Below are 18,482 nucleotides of genomic sequence, written 5' to 3' on the forward strand. Positions count from 1 at the left end.
CATAGCCTTAACTAAATGGACCTTTGTTGGCAAAGTAATGCCTCTGCTTTTTAATATGCTATCTAGGTTGGTCATAACTTTCCTTCCAAGGTTATAGGTTTTGCATTTTCCCTTTTAGTTTACTAAAGTAGTACTACTAATTCTCTTATTTCAAAGAAAGAAAGGAAAAGAAAACCTGTTGGCTTTGCCTTTGAAGTATAGGGAAAATCTAATTCTCACCGCTTTGACTCCTCCTGAGCCAAGCTATGGCTACTGCCTCCTGGAATCCGGTAACAGCCTCTGTGCTGGTCGCTCTGTCTCCAGCCTTGCTGCCCTGTAATCTGGTCTCACCTCAGTGGCATCAGTGATCGTGTTAAAAGTTAAGTCAGATCATGGCTCTAGTTCTGCTCAAAACCATCCCATTGTTCCCATTTCATCCAGAGTGAGAAAAAAGAAAACCTCCTGACAACAGCCTAGACAGTCCAACACCACTGGGCCCCCATGAACTCTCCTCCTGCTCTGCCCTCTTACCCGCTGGATTCCACCGCCTGCCTTCGTGCTGATCCTCAGACATACCAGGCACACTTCTGCCTCAAGGGCTTGCAGTGTCCTGACTCCTCACCTCAATCACTTTCTCTCCAGGCATCTGCACGCATCACCCCCTCACCCACTGAGGGTCTTTCCTATAATGTCATCCTCTCAATGAAGCCTTCCTTGGCCTTGCTTTTAAAAATTAACCCTGCTCCCTTTGCATTCCTTCCCCTTTTTTATTTTTCTCCCTGGATTTACCACCATCTGAAGTATTCTATATTTTACTTATTTTGTTGTCTATTTCCACTAGAATGAAAGTTCCCTGAATGGAGAGAGCTTTTGTCTTTTGCTCACTGCAGGAGCTCCACCACCTGGACCGCGCCTGACACATAACAGAAGCTATTTGTTGAATGTTTTGTTGAATGAATGAACAACCCAGGACACCTGTGCAGAGAGGCTGCTGGAAATTAACGAAGTCATTTGCAAACGGGGAGCGGGGGAGGGGACAGAAGGGGGGTTGGTGTAAACTCTTTCATGGGCATAAGGGCACCTTCTTTCCTTACTTTTCCCTTCCTGCTCCCCACCCTCCCCAACACATGCGCTCGCCCACTTCCACCAGGAAGCCCACCCTGCTCACCGGCCTGCTGTGGCGGGGGCGGCACCGGATACGCAGCACCAAGGCCAGGATGACCACAAAGATGATGCCCACCACCGTCAGGAGGATCCATACATCGTAATCTGGCTGGGGGAGTGAGCAGAGAGAGAAAGGGTCACACCTGTGGAAGGAGCGAGGCCAACTCGGGAGAAACACAGGAGACACACGGAGAACAGGGGGGCCCTTGAGTCTCCAAGAGGGGGTGAGGTTGCAGGTGGGCTTAGGTGGTCCCTTTCTGCCCACAGACACTCACTGGGGAGGCTCCTCCAGTCGCCAGTTTTGAGAGGTACAATCTCAAGGTCTGTGTGCTTGGGGAAAAGGGGACAGTGACCCCTCTGCAAGGTAGGAGCTTCCCAGTGGGTGGAGAAATACCTGCCAGGTGTCACGGGGCCCAGGGCCCAGGGGTTCATTCTGGCTCTGCTACTGTGTTCCATGAAACCAAGATGCTGAAAAACCACTTCAGAACTCAGCTGGCCCAATCTGTTCATCCTGCAGATGCAGCCCAGAGTGGGGAAGAAACTTGCCCAGAGGAGTGCAGCTGGGGGACAGAGTTGGCCTGGGGGCTTCTAAGGTCTCTTGCACTCCAGGAGTCTGAGGGCTTTCGGTGACAGTCGCACAGGGAAAGGTGGGGGTGACTGCAGGTGCTGGGGCCGAGGCTGGAGACTTGGCCCGCTTACCCACGTCGGGGGCTCCTTCAGCTCAATCCTCACATGGGCCTTTCGGTTCTTGTACACAAACTCCATCAGCTTCTCGGCATCGTGACCCCAGATCAACACCACGGGCCACGTCAGCCCCAAGGGCTGCTGCAGCTGCAGGAGAGGAAGTGCCCATGAGAGTGGCTGTGTCCTGGCTTCTGCTCCCGCAGCACCTCTCTCTTCCTCCCTCCAGCCCCCTCCTCAAGCACCCCTCATCCAGGGTACCTGCTCAGCAGCAGCGCGGTCCTCCGTGATGTCAAAGAGGACGGCGCTGGCGCCCCGCTCCCCCGCCATCCGGGCCTGCAGAGACCAAAAGCAGAGGTCCGGCGGGGGTCAGACACAGCCCATCCACACCCCAGCCTCACCCCCTCACACATCCACCCCTGCCTAAGGCGCACCCCACACCTCTGCATGCTCACACCTCTAACACATGCAAGGGGTCAGTGGGATTAGGGTCACCCTGCCCCGCCGTGAGCTCACCCAGGGCCACTGCCTTCAAGGACCACATTCAGTCCTCCCTTTTGTAATGGAGCAAACCCTTAACAGGGATCAGTAGGTGCCAGCGGGCGGACTAGGCTCCAGGCCTGGGGACAAGCAAGATGGCCCTGCCATGGAGGTACCTCTAGTCCACCTTCACTAGGAAGGGTGAGAACCGAGAGCAGGGAGTGACCACAGTCCCCCAGCCTGGGGCGTTGGAGAGTGGACTGTCCCCTGTTCAGAAAGGCGGAGAGCTCCTTCAGAACAGAACTGGGCTTTCCAGGGTCCAGCCTTGCCCGAGAAGAGGAGGGTGCAGGGCATCCCCTCGCCTCCGCCTCCTCTGCAGGCCGATCCAGGAGCCCGGGACGCTGCTCTCCCCCGGCGTCAAGGGCAGCCCCGGGCTCAGCCCATCTCTGTCCCCCCCCCCCCCCCCCCGCCGCTGTCCAGTTGGCCAGCTCCTCCTCGGCTCCAGTTCAGGGCCTTACTGGGGGCCTTCACGCCTCCCTGAGGGGGGCGACAGAGCCTGGGCTGGGGAGGCACCCAAGGGGCTGTTCCCACAAGGACGCCGCACGCGCTCGCCAAGCTCCCAGCGTCGAGCCAAGCGGGCGAGCAGACGGCAGAGCCAGAGAGAGAACCAGAAGCGGGAGTCGAAGGGCTCTGGGGAGCGGGAAGACGCGGGAGCCGAGCGCTGAGGGTGCGGTGGGGGCGCGCGGGCAGAGGACGGGCAGACGGAGCGCTCCGCGGCCTCCCTCGGGCGCACACGCCCTCCAGGCCGCCGGCCTGGGGCCTCGGGGGCCCGGGGCCTGCTGGGGGCCTGCCTGGGGCCTGGGGCCTTCCTGCAGGCGCTGAAGGAGTTAACCGCTCCGCACGCGGTGAGGCAGGAAGCGGAGCCCGCGCCGGGCTTACTCACTCGCTCACACCCCCAGCGCTTTGATCTCGGCTTCCCTTCCCGGGAGAGCCTGTCGGGGCAGGTCTCCGAGCAGCTCTCCCGCCGGGCCGGCCGCGGGGCGCGGCTGCTGCTCCCGCCTCCCTGCTCCCCACTCCCCGGGCAGCCGCAGGGGCCCCTCCGAACAGGCAGGGGCGCCCCGGGAGGCTGGTGCAGACACTCAAGCGGGGCTTTTGGGTCAGGAGGGCAGCTTCCCCTTCCCTTCCTCCGGCCCTGTGGAGCTGAGCCGGGCCCTCCACGAGCGCCCAGGCCAAGGCTCGCCAGCTGTCCCTGTGCAACTGCCCAAGAGGCGGAGAGCTCACAGCTTTCATCCTTCTCTAGCCTGCTTCTGCGCTGCAAGTGTCCCCTAGGAGACCCCCTAGGCCATCTAAGTGACCCCAGGAAAAAGAAAAAAAAGTGGTCCAGGGACTTCCCTTGTGGTCCAGTGGTTAAGACTCTGCTCTTTTAGTGCAAGGGGCGTGGATTCCATCCCTGGTCAAGGGACTAAGATCCCACATGCTGTGAAGGTGGCCAACCAAATTGAAAAAAAAAATTGTTGTCCAATCTTCAGAGGCCTCCAAACCAGAGCATGGGAGCTACCCCCAATCTCCTAGTCCATAAACTGGCCAAGAGGTGGGGCTAGGGGCACCTTAGTAGTCACAGAACTGAGACTCCTGGATCCTCAGTGCCACCAAGGCCTTCTGCTTCTCATCCCCAGGGTGAGGCCTTGAACCCAGCCCCGCCAGGAAGAGCAGGAGGGAAGGGCACAGACTTCCTCCTCTGGAGATGTTCTGACTTCTCCACCCCTCTCTCTTTGAAGGGTTGGGGTAGGAACAGTGGAAAGTAATTACCCTGACGTTCAAACACCCTAGCCGAATACAGCCCATAATTACAAAGTTGTAAAAGTGATCAAAGAGAGAGGGTTGGCCAACAGGGAAAACAAACAGGACTTTCAGGCAGTCGGTGTCCATGTCCAGAGTTCTAGGAATCAAAAAGCAAGATTTAGGGCCAGATGGCTGCTCCCTCGGGGGACTACCCATGCTGCCCTCCTGCACCCGAGCAAGAGGGAGGGAGGAAGAGAAGCATTTCTTCAGAGATGAGAACCTGGAAGAGAGAGGATGGGCAGGCCCTCAAGATAGAAAGATAAACTTTAGAAAGACATCCCAGAGGCCTCTCTGGAGCTGCAGAGGCAGCCGGCCTTCTACGAGCGGCAAGCAGGCTGCCCACTGCCTAGAGCAGGGAGGCCAGTGTGTCCCAGGACTCGGGCACCTCTACGCTCCGCACTGCCCCACGCCTTAAATCTTCCTCTTCAGACACGTCACTGTGGATCTCCCCCTCATCGCTGGCTAACTGAGCACCCACTGTGCCCAGGACACCAAGCCGGGGAAGGCCAAGCCCTCCAGAACAACTCATAATCTAGCTGCGGAGACAAGGCATATGTGTAAAATTATAATGCTGATAGCAACACTCTAGAGTACAAATAAATGAAACAGACCAGTCATTTCCAAACCTTTCTTCACTGCAGAAAACCCTTTCCTCCATCTTCCCCCTCATCTCACACACACACATACGCAAGCACGCACGCACGCACACACTGACAAATCTTCAACACAAAAGAGAAGTGAGTTGAGGTTGAGGGTGGGACTGGGGGTAAGAAGGACGCTTGGCTTCCCTGCTCCCACCCCAGCCCCTGACAAGGCCCTTCATGAAGCCTGGTTGTGTAAAGCATGCCCAGAGACCCTGCAGCACGCCTGGAGGTAAGGGCTTCTGCCCTCAGTGGCCCAGCTGGGCTGGGTCAGCCAGGACAGATTCAGCAGAAGAGGTGGGCTTCATCTCGGCTTGAAAGTGAGGGTAGGAGGAGGTAGAAGGGATAACACCTTTATTGAGACCCACTCTGCCCAGACTGAATCTGCTATCGGTTATTAGCTGTGAAACTTTGGGCAAGTCATTTAACTGCTCTGTGCCACAGTTTTCCTTTCTATAAACTAGGGGTAATAATTGAACCTACTTCATAGGGTTGTTTTGAGGGCTATATAATTTAATCCATGTAAAGCCTTATAATAAGTGCCTGGCACAGAGTAAGTGTTCCGTAAGTGTTAGTTATTATCATATTAGCTATTATCATGTGCTTTGCGTGAGTGATTTCATTTGCTCCTCACAACAACTCTATAAGACAGTCATCAGCCCCACTTCTGAATTGAGGAAACTGAGGCGCGGAGAGACAGAACAACTTGTCCAGGGTCACACAGCTGATAAGCAGTGGAAGCAGAATTCCCACCCAGGATTTCAGCCTTCTGAGTACCTGGTTACCAGGGGGTGGTCTCTATGGTAATAGAAGCAGGGCTTATATCCATCTTTTTGCCTCCAGAGCCAGCTCCTTCCACCAGGCAAAAGGCCACTGTTCCAGTCCAGGCACAGGGTGGTAAGGGCCTGAGGAATCACAAGGGTGCTAACAGAGAAACAGAGACGGGGACTTCCCTCGTGGTCAGGTAGTTAAGACCCCACACTTCCAGTGCAGGGGGCTCCGAACTGATCCCGGGCTGGGGAACTAAGATCACATATGCTGTGAGTCACGGCCAAAAAAATATCAAATAATAATAAAAAAGAAACCAATCTGGGTGACTGGGCGGGAGGAGGAAGGTGGTGGTGCTGACAAGAATGAAAGAGTCCAGAAGAACTAGTGAGGGTTTCAGAGATGGGGAGAGGACAGTGAGAGAGAAAGAGCACCCTTGTTAACTATGGAAGCACAGGATAAAGGTGCCCCTGACCAGGGCCATGGTGACCGCTGCTATCATTTGTTGGCTGATCGCTGTGTGCTAGGCACAGGGCAAGAGCTTCCATCTGCACTGTCTCTTCCACCCCTCCTAACTACTACATGATGGCAGCCCCATCATTATTCCCCTTTTACAGACGGGGAAACGGAGGCTCCAAGAGCTGAAATGTTCAAGTCACACTGAGGGCAGTGGAGATGCTGGGCTCTGGGCACGGGGCTGCCTGGCTCCCGAGCCCCAGTTCTGGGGATCGTGACGGCACCTCTGACACTAACTGATACGCCAGTGCAGAGCGGATGGAGGTCAGTGGTTTTCAAATTTCCTCACCAAAGAGCCACCTTTCCTCTATTTCTCCCATGACCCTATTTTTAAATATGTTTACCCAAGATACGAAGAAGGCAATGGCAACCCTCTCCAGTACTCTTGCCTGGAAAATTCTGTGGATGGGGGAGCCTGGTGGGCTGCAGTCCATGGGGTCGCTAAGAGTCAGACATGACTGAGAGACTTCACTTTCACTTTTCATTTTCATGCGCTGGAGAAGAAAATGGCAACCCACTCCAGTGTTCTTGCCTGGAGAATCCCAGGGACAGGGGAGCCTGGTGGGCGGCCGTCTATGGGGTCTCACACTGCATTTCTTAAGCACAATTCATTTTCCTATGAGAAAACTTGTATTAACACATGGAACTGATAGAATTCCAACCAAAAGCAAAAAAAAAAAAAACCAACAACCCACACTGAAGAGTTTAGTGAAGCCTGTGGGATGTCTAAAATATTGGGAGGTCAAGGTGCTTCTCCTGTCGGTTTTGCATTTGATTTAGTGTAGGCGCTACTTGGCACTTGACAGACATTATTTTCAACCTCACCTTGGTCACCGGGGTAGGAAATCAAAGTCCCATTTTATGGGAGTGGAAACAAAGGCCCAACCCGGTCACTTAAGTACCTCAGAGAGCACTAACCGATGTCCCTCGTGACCCAGCGTCTCTGCACGTGGCTCACGTCTCCTACAGAAACCTATTCCTCTAGGGGCGACAAGAAGTCTCCTGTCTTACGTGGGCACATCCTGACGGGTTGCTGAGCGTCCACGTGCATGTGAAGTCACTCTCTGCTTCAGAGGGACAGCAGGGCTTCTCAGAACCCGTCCTCCCCATCCGTCCATCCCCCTCCCCAACAACCCGCTCACACTCCCCTGCCTGACAGCAGGCAGTCATTTACCAAATGAACAATGCGTGACATTTGCCATACTTTGTCAAGCAATGGAAATGAACTAGCCAGGAGCAGGGCGGCTTCAGCCTAACAAAACGCTGCTGCGAGCAAGGCCCCGCACCATCCTGCAGACACACCACACTCTCCAGCGCCGCCGGTGGGCCCTGGCCCCCATCTCCCCCTCCCTGGGAGCCCCTTCGGCATCAGCATAACCAGAGAATATCCTCACCCATCCGTGGGCACCACACTCTGCCCACTGATTCCCCTGGGGAATCAGCGAAGAACCCAGGCTCTTCCCTTGAGACTCCTGGCCCAGGAAACAGCCCTCAGGAGGACCGCGAAACCCCCGGGAGGGCTTGGGCCTGAGCACAAGGAGCAGGCCCACAGGGTGGGGCTGTCACCCACCTCTCTCAGCCCTCCTCGGGAGCAGGACCCCCCCCCCCCGAAGTCTGCCTGACCGAGCCCCCCACAACCTAGTTACACTCTGGCTTGTGTCAGCATGAGGATCACACCACAGAGGTTCCGTTTTCCCATCCAGAACAGGAGGCAACAGGGCACAGGGATTAAAAGCTCGGGGCTGAGAACTGGACAAGGCTCGGTTCAAATCTCCGCTCTGCCCCTTGCTCCTCTGGCAAGTTACTCAAGTTTTCTGACCCTCACTTGTCTTCTACGTCAAATAGAGGATAACAATGTCTAGTTTTCCTGATCATTGTGGAACATAAATGAGAATTAATATGCAAGAAGTATCTACGCTGGGTCCCACCCTCATATCAGCACAAAGGAAACAGTAACTGATGTGAAAGCAGGGGTCGTGACTGCGGATGTGTGCGGGTCCGTGAGGTGGCAGGCCGGTGGGCAGCGTGCCAGCCAGAGAGCCCGTGACAGTGGACAGGTGGCAGTGGCTGCCAGCTCCAGCCAGGGGCGCCCCGTGGAAGTGCGGCCCGCCACTCTGCAGTCTCAGAGGAACAGTATTCTATTTTAAGGGGCACTGGCTTCTGTTTCTGCTCTCTTTGCATGGTGCTCAGTGAGTATATCTGAAAGATGGAAAAGCCCTCTGGCTGACCCCTTCTTTGCGCTGATGCTGGGCAGGGGGCGGGGTGTTGGAATGTCCACGTGCTAGGGAGTAGGCAGGATGGGGTCCAAACCCTAGGTGACATCAGGAGGTTCTGCTTCTACATGGTTGGTGGGGAAAAGATGGGGGCCTGCATTTCCATGTCTCTCAGACCCGTCATGGGCTATAAAAACCTCAGCCGAGCACATCACTCTCGAGAAACGAGTAGACAATGAGCACAGGACCTCTCACAGCCCAGAGCTGGGTGGAGAGTGTGTTGGAGTCAAGGGTGACTCTACCTTGCTGGCCAGTGACAGGCAGGGCCGGGGGGCCCGTTGGGGACTCTCCAGCTTGACGATGCTGATGAACCCAGGCTCCAGATTGTCATCATCACTGGCGTTGCACAGGTATAGGGGGTGAGACTGCAGAGAGAAGGCGAGAGACAGGTTAGGAGGCTCTAGGGAGCAGGAGGCGCAGCTGGGAGAGCCGGGCACTTCCTCACTGTTCTCACAGGGGCCTGGCAGGCCTCCTGGTGCCACAATAGAAGAGGCTTCCCATCAGATGGTCTCATAGCAAGCTAGGAGCCCCCGGGCCAAGGATGCATGGAGGTGGGGGCACACAGGAGTGAGGGCTGTCCAAAACGGGCACCTAAGTGAAGAGCCTGCCCTCAAGTCTTGCTTTTCCAAACTGGTCAGCTGCAAAGGGCTCTCCTGGCCCAGCCTCTCCCACCTCCTAATTCTGCTCCAAGACCCCAGGTGCAGAGCCTCTCTCAGTGCACTCAGAATCTTGCCTTCCTCCCTTGCTCTCCAAGGGCAGTGCTGAGCACTGCTGGTGCCTCCTGTCCCCACGGCAGCTGTTGCCATGGAGATGCCCATCATTCCTGCGGCTTGGGTTTTCTCACTGGATGCTGTCTTGTTCCCTTCAACATCCCCCTTTGCCTGTCCTGGGAGTAAGCAGGTTACTGATAGGGAGGAGAACTGTTTGGGGATAAGGTTTGGCTAAGAGTTGTCTCTTAGCCAAATTCCTAGGAGCACAATTCCTAGGAGCTCATCCTGTGCCCTGGAAGGGTGGATAGGAGGATGCAGCCTGCTCTGCCCACCTGTTCTGAGGGTATGGCAGGTCCAGCCAAGACCTGGGGCCTCCGGCCTGGCTGGTGCGGAGCAGTGACTCAGGGGAAACAGGCCAACAGGCCGAACAGAGACTGCAGGTCCCCGCGCCAAAGGGATGAGACTGCCCTTCTGCACACTCTCTTCTTCTTCAGGGTGACTTTTTTTTTTTTTTTGGCCACACCTCACGGCCTGCAGGGCTTTTCCGGTGGCTCAGCCGCCTGCAATGCAGGAGACGCAGGAGACACAGGTTCAATCCCTGGGTTGGGAAGATTCCCTGGAGGAGGGCAGGGCAACCCACTCCAGTAGTCTTGCCTGGAGAATCTCACGGACAGAGGAACCCCGCGGGCTACAGTCCATGGGGTCGCAAAGAGTCGGACACGACTGAAGCACTTGAGCACACACACATGGCATGCTCGTTGGATCTTAGTTCCTCAGCCAGTGATTGAACCTGCTACCTCTGCCTTGGAAGCGTGCGTCTTAACCAAACTTCCCGGACTGGCAGGGAAGTCCCTTCTTCAGGGTGATTCAGGGTGATTCTAATACCCACTCAAACCTAATTTTCTCAGAGTACTGTGAGAGCAAAGCATAATTCTCTGGGCCAGGGATTCCCACATGGTAGAAACCCACCGTATGTTGTCAAGAATGGGACTCCCTACTAGGGAGTTGCCCACGATTCCCTGGCTCCTGCTGCTGAAGTCTAAAGGACTTCCAGGAAGAACCAGAGAGGATTTGGTCACAGGAACCAGAGACAATTTTGAATTTATGAAGATGTTTATGAGCATAATGCCAATGCTGGATTTAAAAGCACAATCACTTTTTGAAAGCACTTTTGGGCTATTTCCTCAAACTGTGTCACTGCGGCCTCTTGAACATAGCAGGTTCTCAGTAAGTATGCACTAGCTCCCTTTGAATTATATTCCTGTGAATAAAAATCTCTGAGCAGGGGGTGTTGAGAGAGGAGTGAGTTCCATTCTTGCTGCTAGAAATTAAGGACTATCAGGCCAGTGGTGATCAAGATTTAGTGTGAGAGAAAGTTTCTATATCCCCCAGCCCCCAGAAATGGTGTGGGACATAAAGTTGGGGGCTGTGGTGAAGTTTTAGCCCCATCTCAACAAGCTCTCCTAATCTGTCCATCTGCTCATGCATCTCTTCATTTTATCAACACCAAAGGCCCTCCTGGTGCCAGGCACTTGTTCAATGATGCAGGAGGAGTCAGCAATGAATACGGTAGGCTCTTTGCCTCAGAAAAGCTCAGAATACAAGAGTACTGTGCTCTAGTGATGCAGGTTCCTTCAAGGGCCCCCTGGAGGGCCTGGGGATGGGGACCTAAAATCCCACGGGGGAGGGCAGAGTGACTTGTGCTCCTTTGGGGACTTAAATGATGTGTGCTCATCCAGTGGAACCACAACAAGAGGGAGGGTGGCTTCGTGGCGGAGGAAGTAGCCTGTGCTGAGGGTTGGGAGGGACTGCAAACAAGAAACCATGGACTGAGGAGCCTGGCAGGCTGCAGTCCACGGGGTCGCGAAGGGTTGGACACGACTGAAGCGACTGAGCAAGCACGCAGGGCATGCAGGTAGGATCTTACCTACTACGTAGGTGGCACGTATAGTCCAACTTTCTCAAGATAACTCCAAGATGCTTCTCCCTGACCAGAGGGTCAAGGGGGGCAGGAGAAAGTCACTTTGGGGAGGAGCAGTCTTTGGAGAAGGATTTGCGAAAATGTAACCACCACACTGCCCCCAGGTCTTCTTGCAGGGGTGGGAACCAACATGCCCTCGCCTACAGTGCTCAACAGAAGGTGCTGAGATGGAGCCGAAATGTGGTGCAAGGTCACCAGACTTCCCTGGTCCTGAACTAACAGCTACAGAAGGAGGAGATGGAGGGAATCAACCGTTAGTAAATGCTGTTGGCTTGCCAGAGCCTGCAGATGTTATCTCACTACCAGGTAGGTGTGCTCACCCCCACTTAGAGGAAGAAGCTTGAGGCGCAGAGAAATCAAGGTCACACAAGATTAGAACCCAGCTCTGCCTGACTCCACTCTCTGGAGTCCCGTAACTCCAAATGAGACACGTAGTTGGGACTTCTGGCTGGTCCAGGCATTAAGAATCCAGGGGACACGGCTTCTATCCCTAGTCCTGGAAGATTCTACATGCCACAGGGCAACTCAGCCCATGCGCCACAACTCCTGAGTCTGTGCTCTGCAACAAGAGAAGCCACAGCAATGAGAAGCCGGCGCACCAGAAGGCTACTACAGAGTAGGCCTGCTTGCCGCAACTAGGGAACGCCGGCCCGCAGCAATGAAGACCCAGCAGAGCCGTAAACAAAGTAAAAAAAAGAAAAAAAGGAAACATATGGTGACTCTGCCATTGTCCATCCAATGATGAGGATGACGATGAGCGTTCACATGTACTGAGCAAGCACGGTGGACCAGTGTCCTAACCACTTGTGTGTATTCTTTTTATCCTGCTGCTGCTGCTGCTGCTGCTGCTAAGTCGCTTCAGTTGTGTCCGACTCTCCGCGACCCCATGGACTACAGCCCACCAGGCTCCTCCACCCATGGGATTTTCCAGGCAAGAGTACTGGAGTGGGGTGCCATTGCCTTCTCCGTTTTATCCTCCTAACAACCCTAAAATCATCTCCATTTTAAAAATGAGGAAACGGAAGCACAGCACAGTTAAGGAACATGCCCAGGATTACACAGCTGAGAGCAGACCATTAGAGAGATAGAAAGAAGTAAGATGAAGTTAAAAACAAAAAGAAGAATCTTCGTTTGACTTTGAAAACATGGTACCTTCCCCTAATTCATAACCAAGAAAATCTGCCTTCCTAATTATACATTCCTAAAGCATACGACCGAAACACAAGTCCTTGAAATACTGGTGGTGACTTCCAGGAATATTCCAGGCTCTCTTTTAGTGAAGAGTGCTCCATGGTGTCCCAGGGTGACCCCAGCCAAACCGTTGACTTTGATTTCCACATGAGGTGGTTAATTACGTAAGAGTGCAGCCCAGACCTCTCTTTAAGTTCCAGACCCTCATGAGGGGCCTGGACATTTCTGCCTGAAGAACCTTAAATGAGACACCTCAAACTCAGCATTTCACCATTAAACTAATAATTTTATGCCTCAAAACTACCCCTCCAGTGTTCCCTATTTGAGGGACTGGAACCACCATCCACCTATTACTCAAGTTAGATGACTTCCTAGTCTCCTCTGAGCTCCTTCATCTCCCACCACCTCCAACACCCGATCAGCAAATTCTTTTCTTAATACTGACTTATTTGGCTGTGTCTGGACTTAGCTGCAGTGCATTGTCTCTTCACTGGGGCACACGGGCTCCAGAGCTGCTCTGAGGCATGAGGATCTTAGTTCCCGGACCAGGGACTGAAGCTGTGCCCTGCATTGCAAGGCAGATTCTTAACCTCTGGACCACCAAGGAAGTCCCCAATCATCGAATTCCAGCAATTCTATCTCCTAAACATTTCTATTCTTTGTCCTCTTTCTGCCATTCCCATACTAACTCTAACACAAGCCACCATCCAATTCACTGAAATAACCACTTAACTGCGGTCAACGCACCCCGCTCAGTTCCCTACACTGAAGCCAAAGTGGTCTAATGTGGGCATCTCTCTTCCTCTCTGGGCTTCCCTGACACCTCAGTTGGTAAAGAACCCACCTGCAATGCAGAAGACCCTGGTTTGATTCCTGGATCAGGAAGATTCGCTGGAGAAGGATAGGCTACCCACTCCGGTATTCTTGTGCTTCGTTTGTGGCTGGTAAAGAATCTGCCTGCAATGCGGGAGACCTGGGTTCAATCCCTGGGTTGGGAAGATCCCCTGGAGAAGGGAAAGGCTATCCACTCCAGTATTCTTGCCTGGAGAATACCATGGACTGTATAGCCCATGGGGTTGCAAAGAGTCAGACATGACTGAGCGACTTTCACTTTCACTCACTCTTTCTCTCTAGGAGCTAAAAAGGCTCCTCACAGCTCTTAGAATAAAGTCTGCACTTTTAAACACAGCTTAAAAGGCTCTGCCCACTCCAGCTAGCCTTCATGCCTCCTCATAGCTTACCACCCCTCCAACACCTCTCCCTATTGGCAGCCCATGCTCCAGAAAGAACTTGTTTCATGTCTTCAAAACCTTTGGTGTTGCTGCTTTGTCAAGGTAGGTTGGAGACCCTTCTCAGGGCCCTTGTGTGTGTGCTAAGTCACTTCAGTGGTGTCCAACTCTTTGCGATCCTACGGACTGCAGCCTGCTAGGCTCCTCTGTCCATAGGCCCCTAAGAGTACTGTAATTCCCCAGGCCTAGACTTACCCTGGCCTGCCAACGCAGGAGACGTGGGTTCTATCCCAGGGTGGGGATGATCCCTTGCAGGAGAGCATGGCAACCCACTCCAGTATTCTTGTCTGGAGAATCCCATGGACAGAGGAGCTTGGCGGGCTACAGTCCATGGGGTCACAGAGAGTCAGACACGACTGAGTAACTAAGCACACACACAGAGACTTACCCCAGGGTATTTTAGTTACCTACTTACTTCCCTCCCTCCCTCCTGCAGCCTGTGACAGACCTCCATTGCCCCTCCAGTGCCTGCTACATAGGTTTTATTTATTTCTTTTCAAAAAGTATTTATTTGGCTGCGCCGGGTCTTAGTTTCGGCATTCAGGATCTTTTGATTATGGCATGTGGGATCTAGTTCCCTGACCAGGGATCAAACCCAGGTCCCCTGTATTGGGAGTTCAGAGTCTTAGCCACTGGACCAGCAGGGAAGTCCCTGCTTCATAGGTTTTAAAATTAAATATTAACGCATGTAAGAATTAAAGATTTTAAATTTTAAAAAATAAAAAACTAAAAATAAATAAATAAATAAATAAATAAAATTAAATATTGAATGCCTACAACCAGATAACTGACAGTTACTTATGAAGACAGCACGATGTACCAAAATCCTGATAATTATGGCTTTGGGAGAGGAATTAGAGAGGAGATGGAGAAGAGATTTTGGTGTTTTGCTCTGAGTACTTCAATCATAGGACAATGTGCAAAAGATATTAATTAGAGTTTTATTTTGTGTTGTTGTGGAAGAATAAAAAAGAATGAGAGCTATTTATATACTGTTCCTATCTTTCCCCTCCTCTCAGTCCAATAAGAGAGCCTTGTGTTTTATTTCCTTGCCTTGGGGGACATTTACCAAAAGCAAAAGTTGCTAAAGGTCTCTTGTCCTGACTTTGGAGAAAGACTGAAGTCACTGAGAACAAGGGAGTGTCCTGAGGGCAGAAAGGAGTCTGTCTGCGGAGCTGGGTTGGGGTAGCGGGCGGTCGGAGTCCCCAGAATCTGGAGGATGGGGAGGGGCCTGGAGAGTGCCACGTGGTGGAAATCTACAGCCTATGCCTGAGAAGGAGGGACCCCCGAGGCTGGACCCTGGCAGAGATGCTGTGCCCACCTGGACTCCAAGGGAACACTGCGCTCGGACAGTGGTCACATTGGTGGCGACCGGCGTGGACAGGTAAAAAGTATTAGTTATCTCAGTTTTGGCTGCTCCGTGAGGGGGATGCTCAGTCGCTTCAGTCGTGTCCGACTCTTTGCGACTACATGGACTGAGCCCCCCAAGCTCCTCTGTCCATGGGATTTTCCAGGCAAGGATGCTGGGGAGGGTTGACATACCCATCTCCAGGGGATCTTCCCAACCCAGGGATTGAACCTGGGTCTCCTGCAAAGTGGGATAGGACCTTTAGGTCAGGAATTCCATTTGAGAAAAATAAAGGACCATGGTATTTCTTGCAGAGTCATATCTGCAGCATGAAAATCACGCTGACTGTGCTTATGTATGGAGTCTTTTACAATGAGAGTTTCTCAAGTACACATTCTCAGTTTAAAAACAAAAGCCAAGAAAAGGTCATTCAACTCCCTAGCAAGGCAGGGTTGGTCTTACACCCGGAGTGTAACACCAGGGCTGTTTTTACCCCCTCCTCCAGGGAATTTTCAGCTGGGAAGAGGGTGCCTGAGAAGAAAGCAGATCTAACTGCATCCACCAACTTAATGTCTCCTAAAAATGCAGATGTAAACACAGTTTCCACATTGCCCCCCCGCCCCGTCTTGTCAGTGACATCAGGAGAGGACCAAGAGAAACGGGCTTGCAGGACCTGGGGACGGTGTGGCTGGGGAGGGCTCCTAGAAACCAAGCCAGCTTAAAGTCTACTTGCATCTTGCTGAAAGGCCAGGAGACCCAATGCCCAATTCTAGACACTGCTACAAGGAGAGGAGCAAATTACAAGGACTTCTTCCACAGGGTCCAGGCCACTCTGGCTGAGGACTCAACTCTGCACACACACTTTAAGCACCGAGGTAAGGGCGTAGGTCTTTGCTGGTGTGCGCTGTATTTCCTGCTCTGGTCTGTATATTTCTGTCCTCCTCCTTCACCTTATCTGGTCTGGTTTATCCATTCTCTTCCCAGCCTTTAGGTTCATTTTCTGACTCCATCATTTAGCTGTGTGACCTGGGACACGTTGTCTCTTAGCTTTCTTAAACTTCCCATTCTTCACGTTCAGAATGGAATAAAAACTGCCTCCTGATTATCATGAAGTCTGGAGACAATGGCTCTAAGTGCCTAGCATGGAGCCTCCCGACACTCACTAAGTGCTCATTACTATTTTTAAAAAATATTTATGTGTATGTATTTATTTATTTGGCTGCACCACGTCTTATTTGCAGCCTGTGGGATCTACAGTTGAAGTATACGAACTCTTAATTGTGGCATGCGGGGTTTAGTTCCCCTGCATTGCAACTACCAAGTCTTAGCCCCTAGATCATCAGGCTTGTCCCAATAAGTGCTCATTAAATGGTTGTTATTTTTATTGACACCGTTGCATCTGTACTAGTAAAATGCCTTCTTATTCTCGGAAGGGACAAAGCCCGTCCTGACAGCTTCTCCCTTGCCGGTCATCACAGCAGCTCTGAATGCCAGTGTTCCCCTCAGCCTGGTCTGGGACAGCTCGTTATCCACGGTCACTTCCCTCCTGGGCTCAGCCCTCCAACCCCACTGAACAAGCTCTTCCAGTTCTCAGCCCGCCTCCTTCCCATGTGATCTCATTACCTCCTCACAAAGGGCATTCCAGGGCTCAAGTGAGCCCCGAACTTGACGCGGGTCTTATTTAATCCACGGCATCTCCTCTCGGGGTGTGTGCTGCTGTCTCCTGTTCCCCAGCCGCCCTCGTCCCCGCCCAGCTCAGCCGCAATCATCTCTTATTCTCTGAGTCCACTCACAGACCTTCACCCAGGCCTTGGACGGGTAACTTTACTGCCTGCTACAATTTTGCCTTTGTAATCAGGAACATTGGCTGGGCATCAAAGGCACCTTCTCCGCATTTCCTCTTTTCCGATTTTATAATCATCCTCTCCCGTGCAACCTCCATTACCTGAACTTGGAACTACCTGACTTTTATCTCTGGCGACAGGACCCAGGAGCGTCGTAAAGTCACGCCCCTGGAGCTGGGTGTTGGGACAAGCAGACTGGCCTGGAGTTGCTGCTGCTGCTGCTGTTGTCTCTGAGGGCCAGTGTGGGCATCTTGCCCGTTATTTAAAGAGGCCAATGCTCGCCACTACAGGGTAGATCCTAATGGCAACTGTTTAGGATTTGGAAACTTCTAGACTGCATTTCCATCCATCCTTAGACTGCATCTCTGCCTCTTTGGGGTGGCTGAGTTTCCTAATCAGTTAACTTGGAAGGCTGGAGGATTGTCAAGAGACGTTTCCTTTTATCTATTTGTTAAAATGCTTTTACAAGGAAAATGTATTCCTGCTTGATTGTGTGATTTTTTTTTTTTTTAAGGTACGAAAGAAAATAATGTTGGTGGGAGGAGAGAAACAGAAGCATACCCTTGATGGAAAGGGACTAGCAGAGACAGGGGGGATGATAGAGGTCTCCAGTATCTCTTGCTTGATCCAGAGAAAACTTCCTGGGGGCAGGGGTGCTGGTGAGTAAGAGGGCTGATAAGAGAAGAAAGGAAAGGACCTGCCAGCTTCCAGTAGAAGGCGGGGGCAATCTGAGGTGAGGAGCTGAGCTCACCGAGGGTCCAGTCTGGGGCTATGCATCTGGTAGCTCTTGGTGGGCTTCCCTGGGGGCTCAGATGGTAAAGAATTCACCTGCAATGCAGGAGACTCGGGTTTGATCCCTAGGTCAGGAAGATCCGCTGAAGAAGAGAATGGCTACCCACTCTAGTATTCTTGCCTGGAGACTTCCATGGACAGAGGAGCCTGGCGGGCACCGAATGAATGGACATGAGTTTGAACAAACTCCGGGAGATAGTGAAGGACACAGGGGCCTGCAGTCCATGCAAGAGTCAGACATGACTTAGCAACTGAACAGCAAGAAAAACAGGTCCTTCATATTTGGCAAAAGAATGAACAAAACTCAACTGGAATCCAGTTGCCATACAGTTTACGAAAGAGATGTGAATTGCTAACAGTTGAGCCTGGTTCAGACCTGTACGGTGCCTTTAAAACTTGCTTTACACAGACAAGGAATGTGAGCCTCATGCTCCAGACGGCCCATGGTTACATAAGGGAGTTAAAGGAGGCTGAAGTCTCCTAAATTCAGCCCCACTTCCCTGAATATTACACCATTCCGCCTCCAGGTCTATGTGTTGGGAAGTATTCTGTGTGGTATAATAAACATCAACTGAGTACTAGAATGCCTGGATGGAAGGCTTCAGGATCTACATTTCTAGAATTTTCCAACTTGAATCATTCTTAACAACAAGACAGGAGCTGTCTGCTCCTTTTCCCTCTGGGCCCAGGCTCTCTCTGCCCAGCAGTCTCAGCTTTTCTTCTTCCCCTCTAGGGCTTATCTCATCTCTCCTAGCCACAACAAGGCAGTCAGACCCAGACGCTGCTCAGAGATACTTTCCCAATGAATCGTCCATGTTTGTCTAGGATGAGAAAGGTGTGTCCTGAAATTAGAGGTCACACAAGCTCAGACCCAGATAATGGACATTCAGGCAGACTGCCACCTCTCTCACTGTCTCCTCCCACATTACAGTCTTCATTCAAGTAAAAAAATTACCTCCCCTTGTCTCAGATCGTGTCCACGC

At 52.4% G+C, this 18,482-nt stretch overlaps 1 protein-coding gene across 3 annotated transcripts in view; it reads right to left on the reverse strand.

Moving 5' to 3' along the window:
* Nucleotides 1-18,482, reverse strand: part of RNF43 (ring finger protein 43) — a 69,249-nt gene that overhangs the window by 8,571 nt on the left and 42,196 nt on the right. For all 3 annotated transcript variants that reach the window (XM_069542596.1, XM_069542597.1, XM_069542598.1), the window contains 4 exons: nucleotides 8,587-8,709; nucleotides 2,086-2,160; nucleotides 1,843-1,974; nucleotides 1,148-1,252 (listed from right to left, as the gene is read on the reverse strand). In XM_069542596.1, the coding sequence (XP_069398697.1) occupies nucleotides 1,148-1,252; nucleotides 1,843-1,974; nucleotides 2,086-2,160; nucleotides 8,587-8,709 (435 nt within the window). The remainder of the gene's footprint in view (nucleotides 1-1,147; nucleotides 1,253-1,842; nucleotides 1,975-2,085; nucleotides 2,161-8,586; nucleotides 8,710-18,482) is intronic.

Source organism: Ovis canadensis, chromosome 11, assembly GCF_042477335.2.
Source record: "Ovis canadensis isolate MfBH-ARS-UI-01 breed Bighorn chromosome 11, ARS-UI_OviCan_v2, whole genome shotgun sequence".
Lineage (NCBI taxonomy): Eukaryota > Metazoa > Chordata > Mammalia > Artiodactyla > Bovidae > Ovis > Ovis canadensis.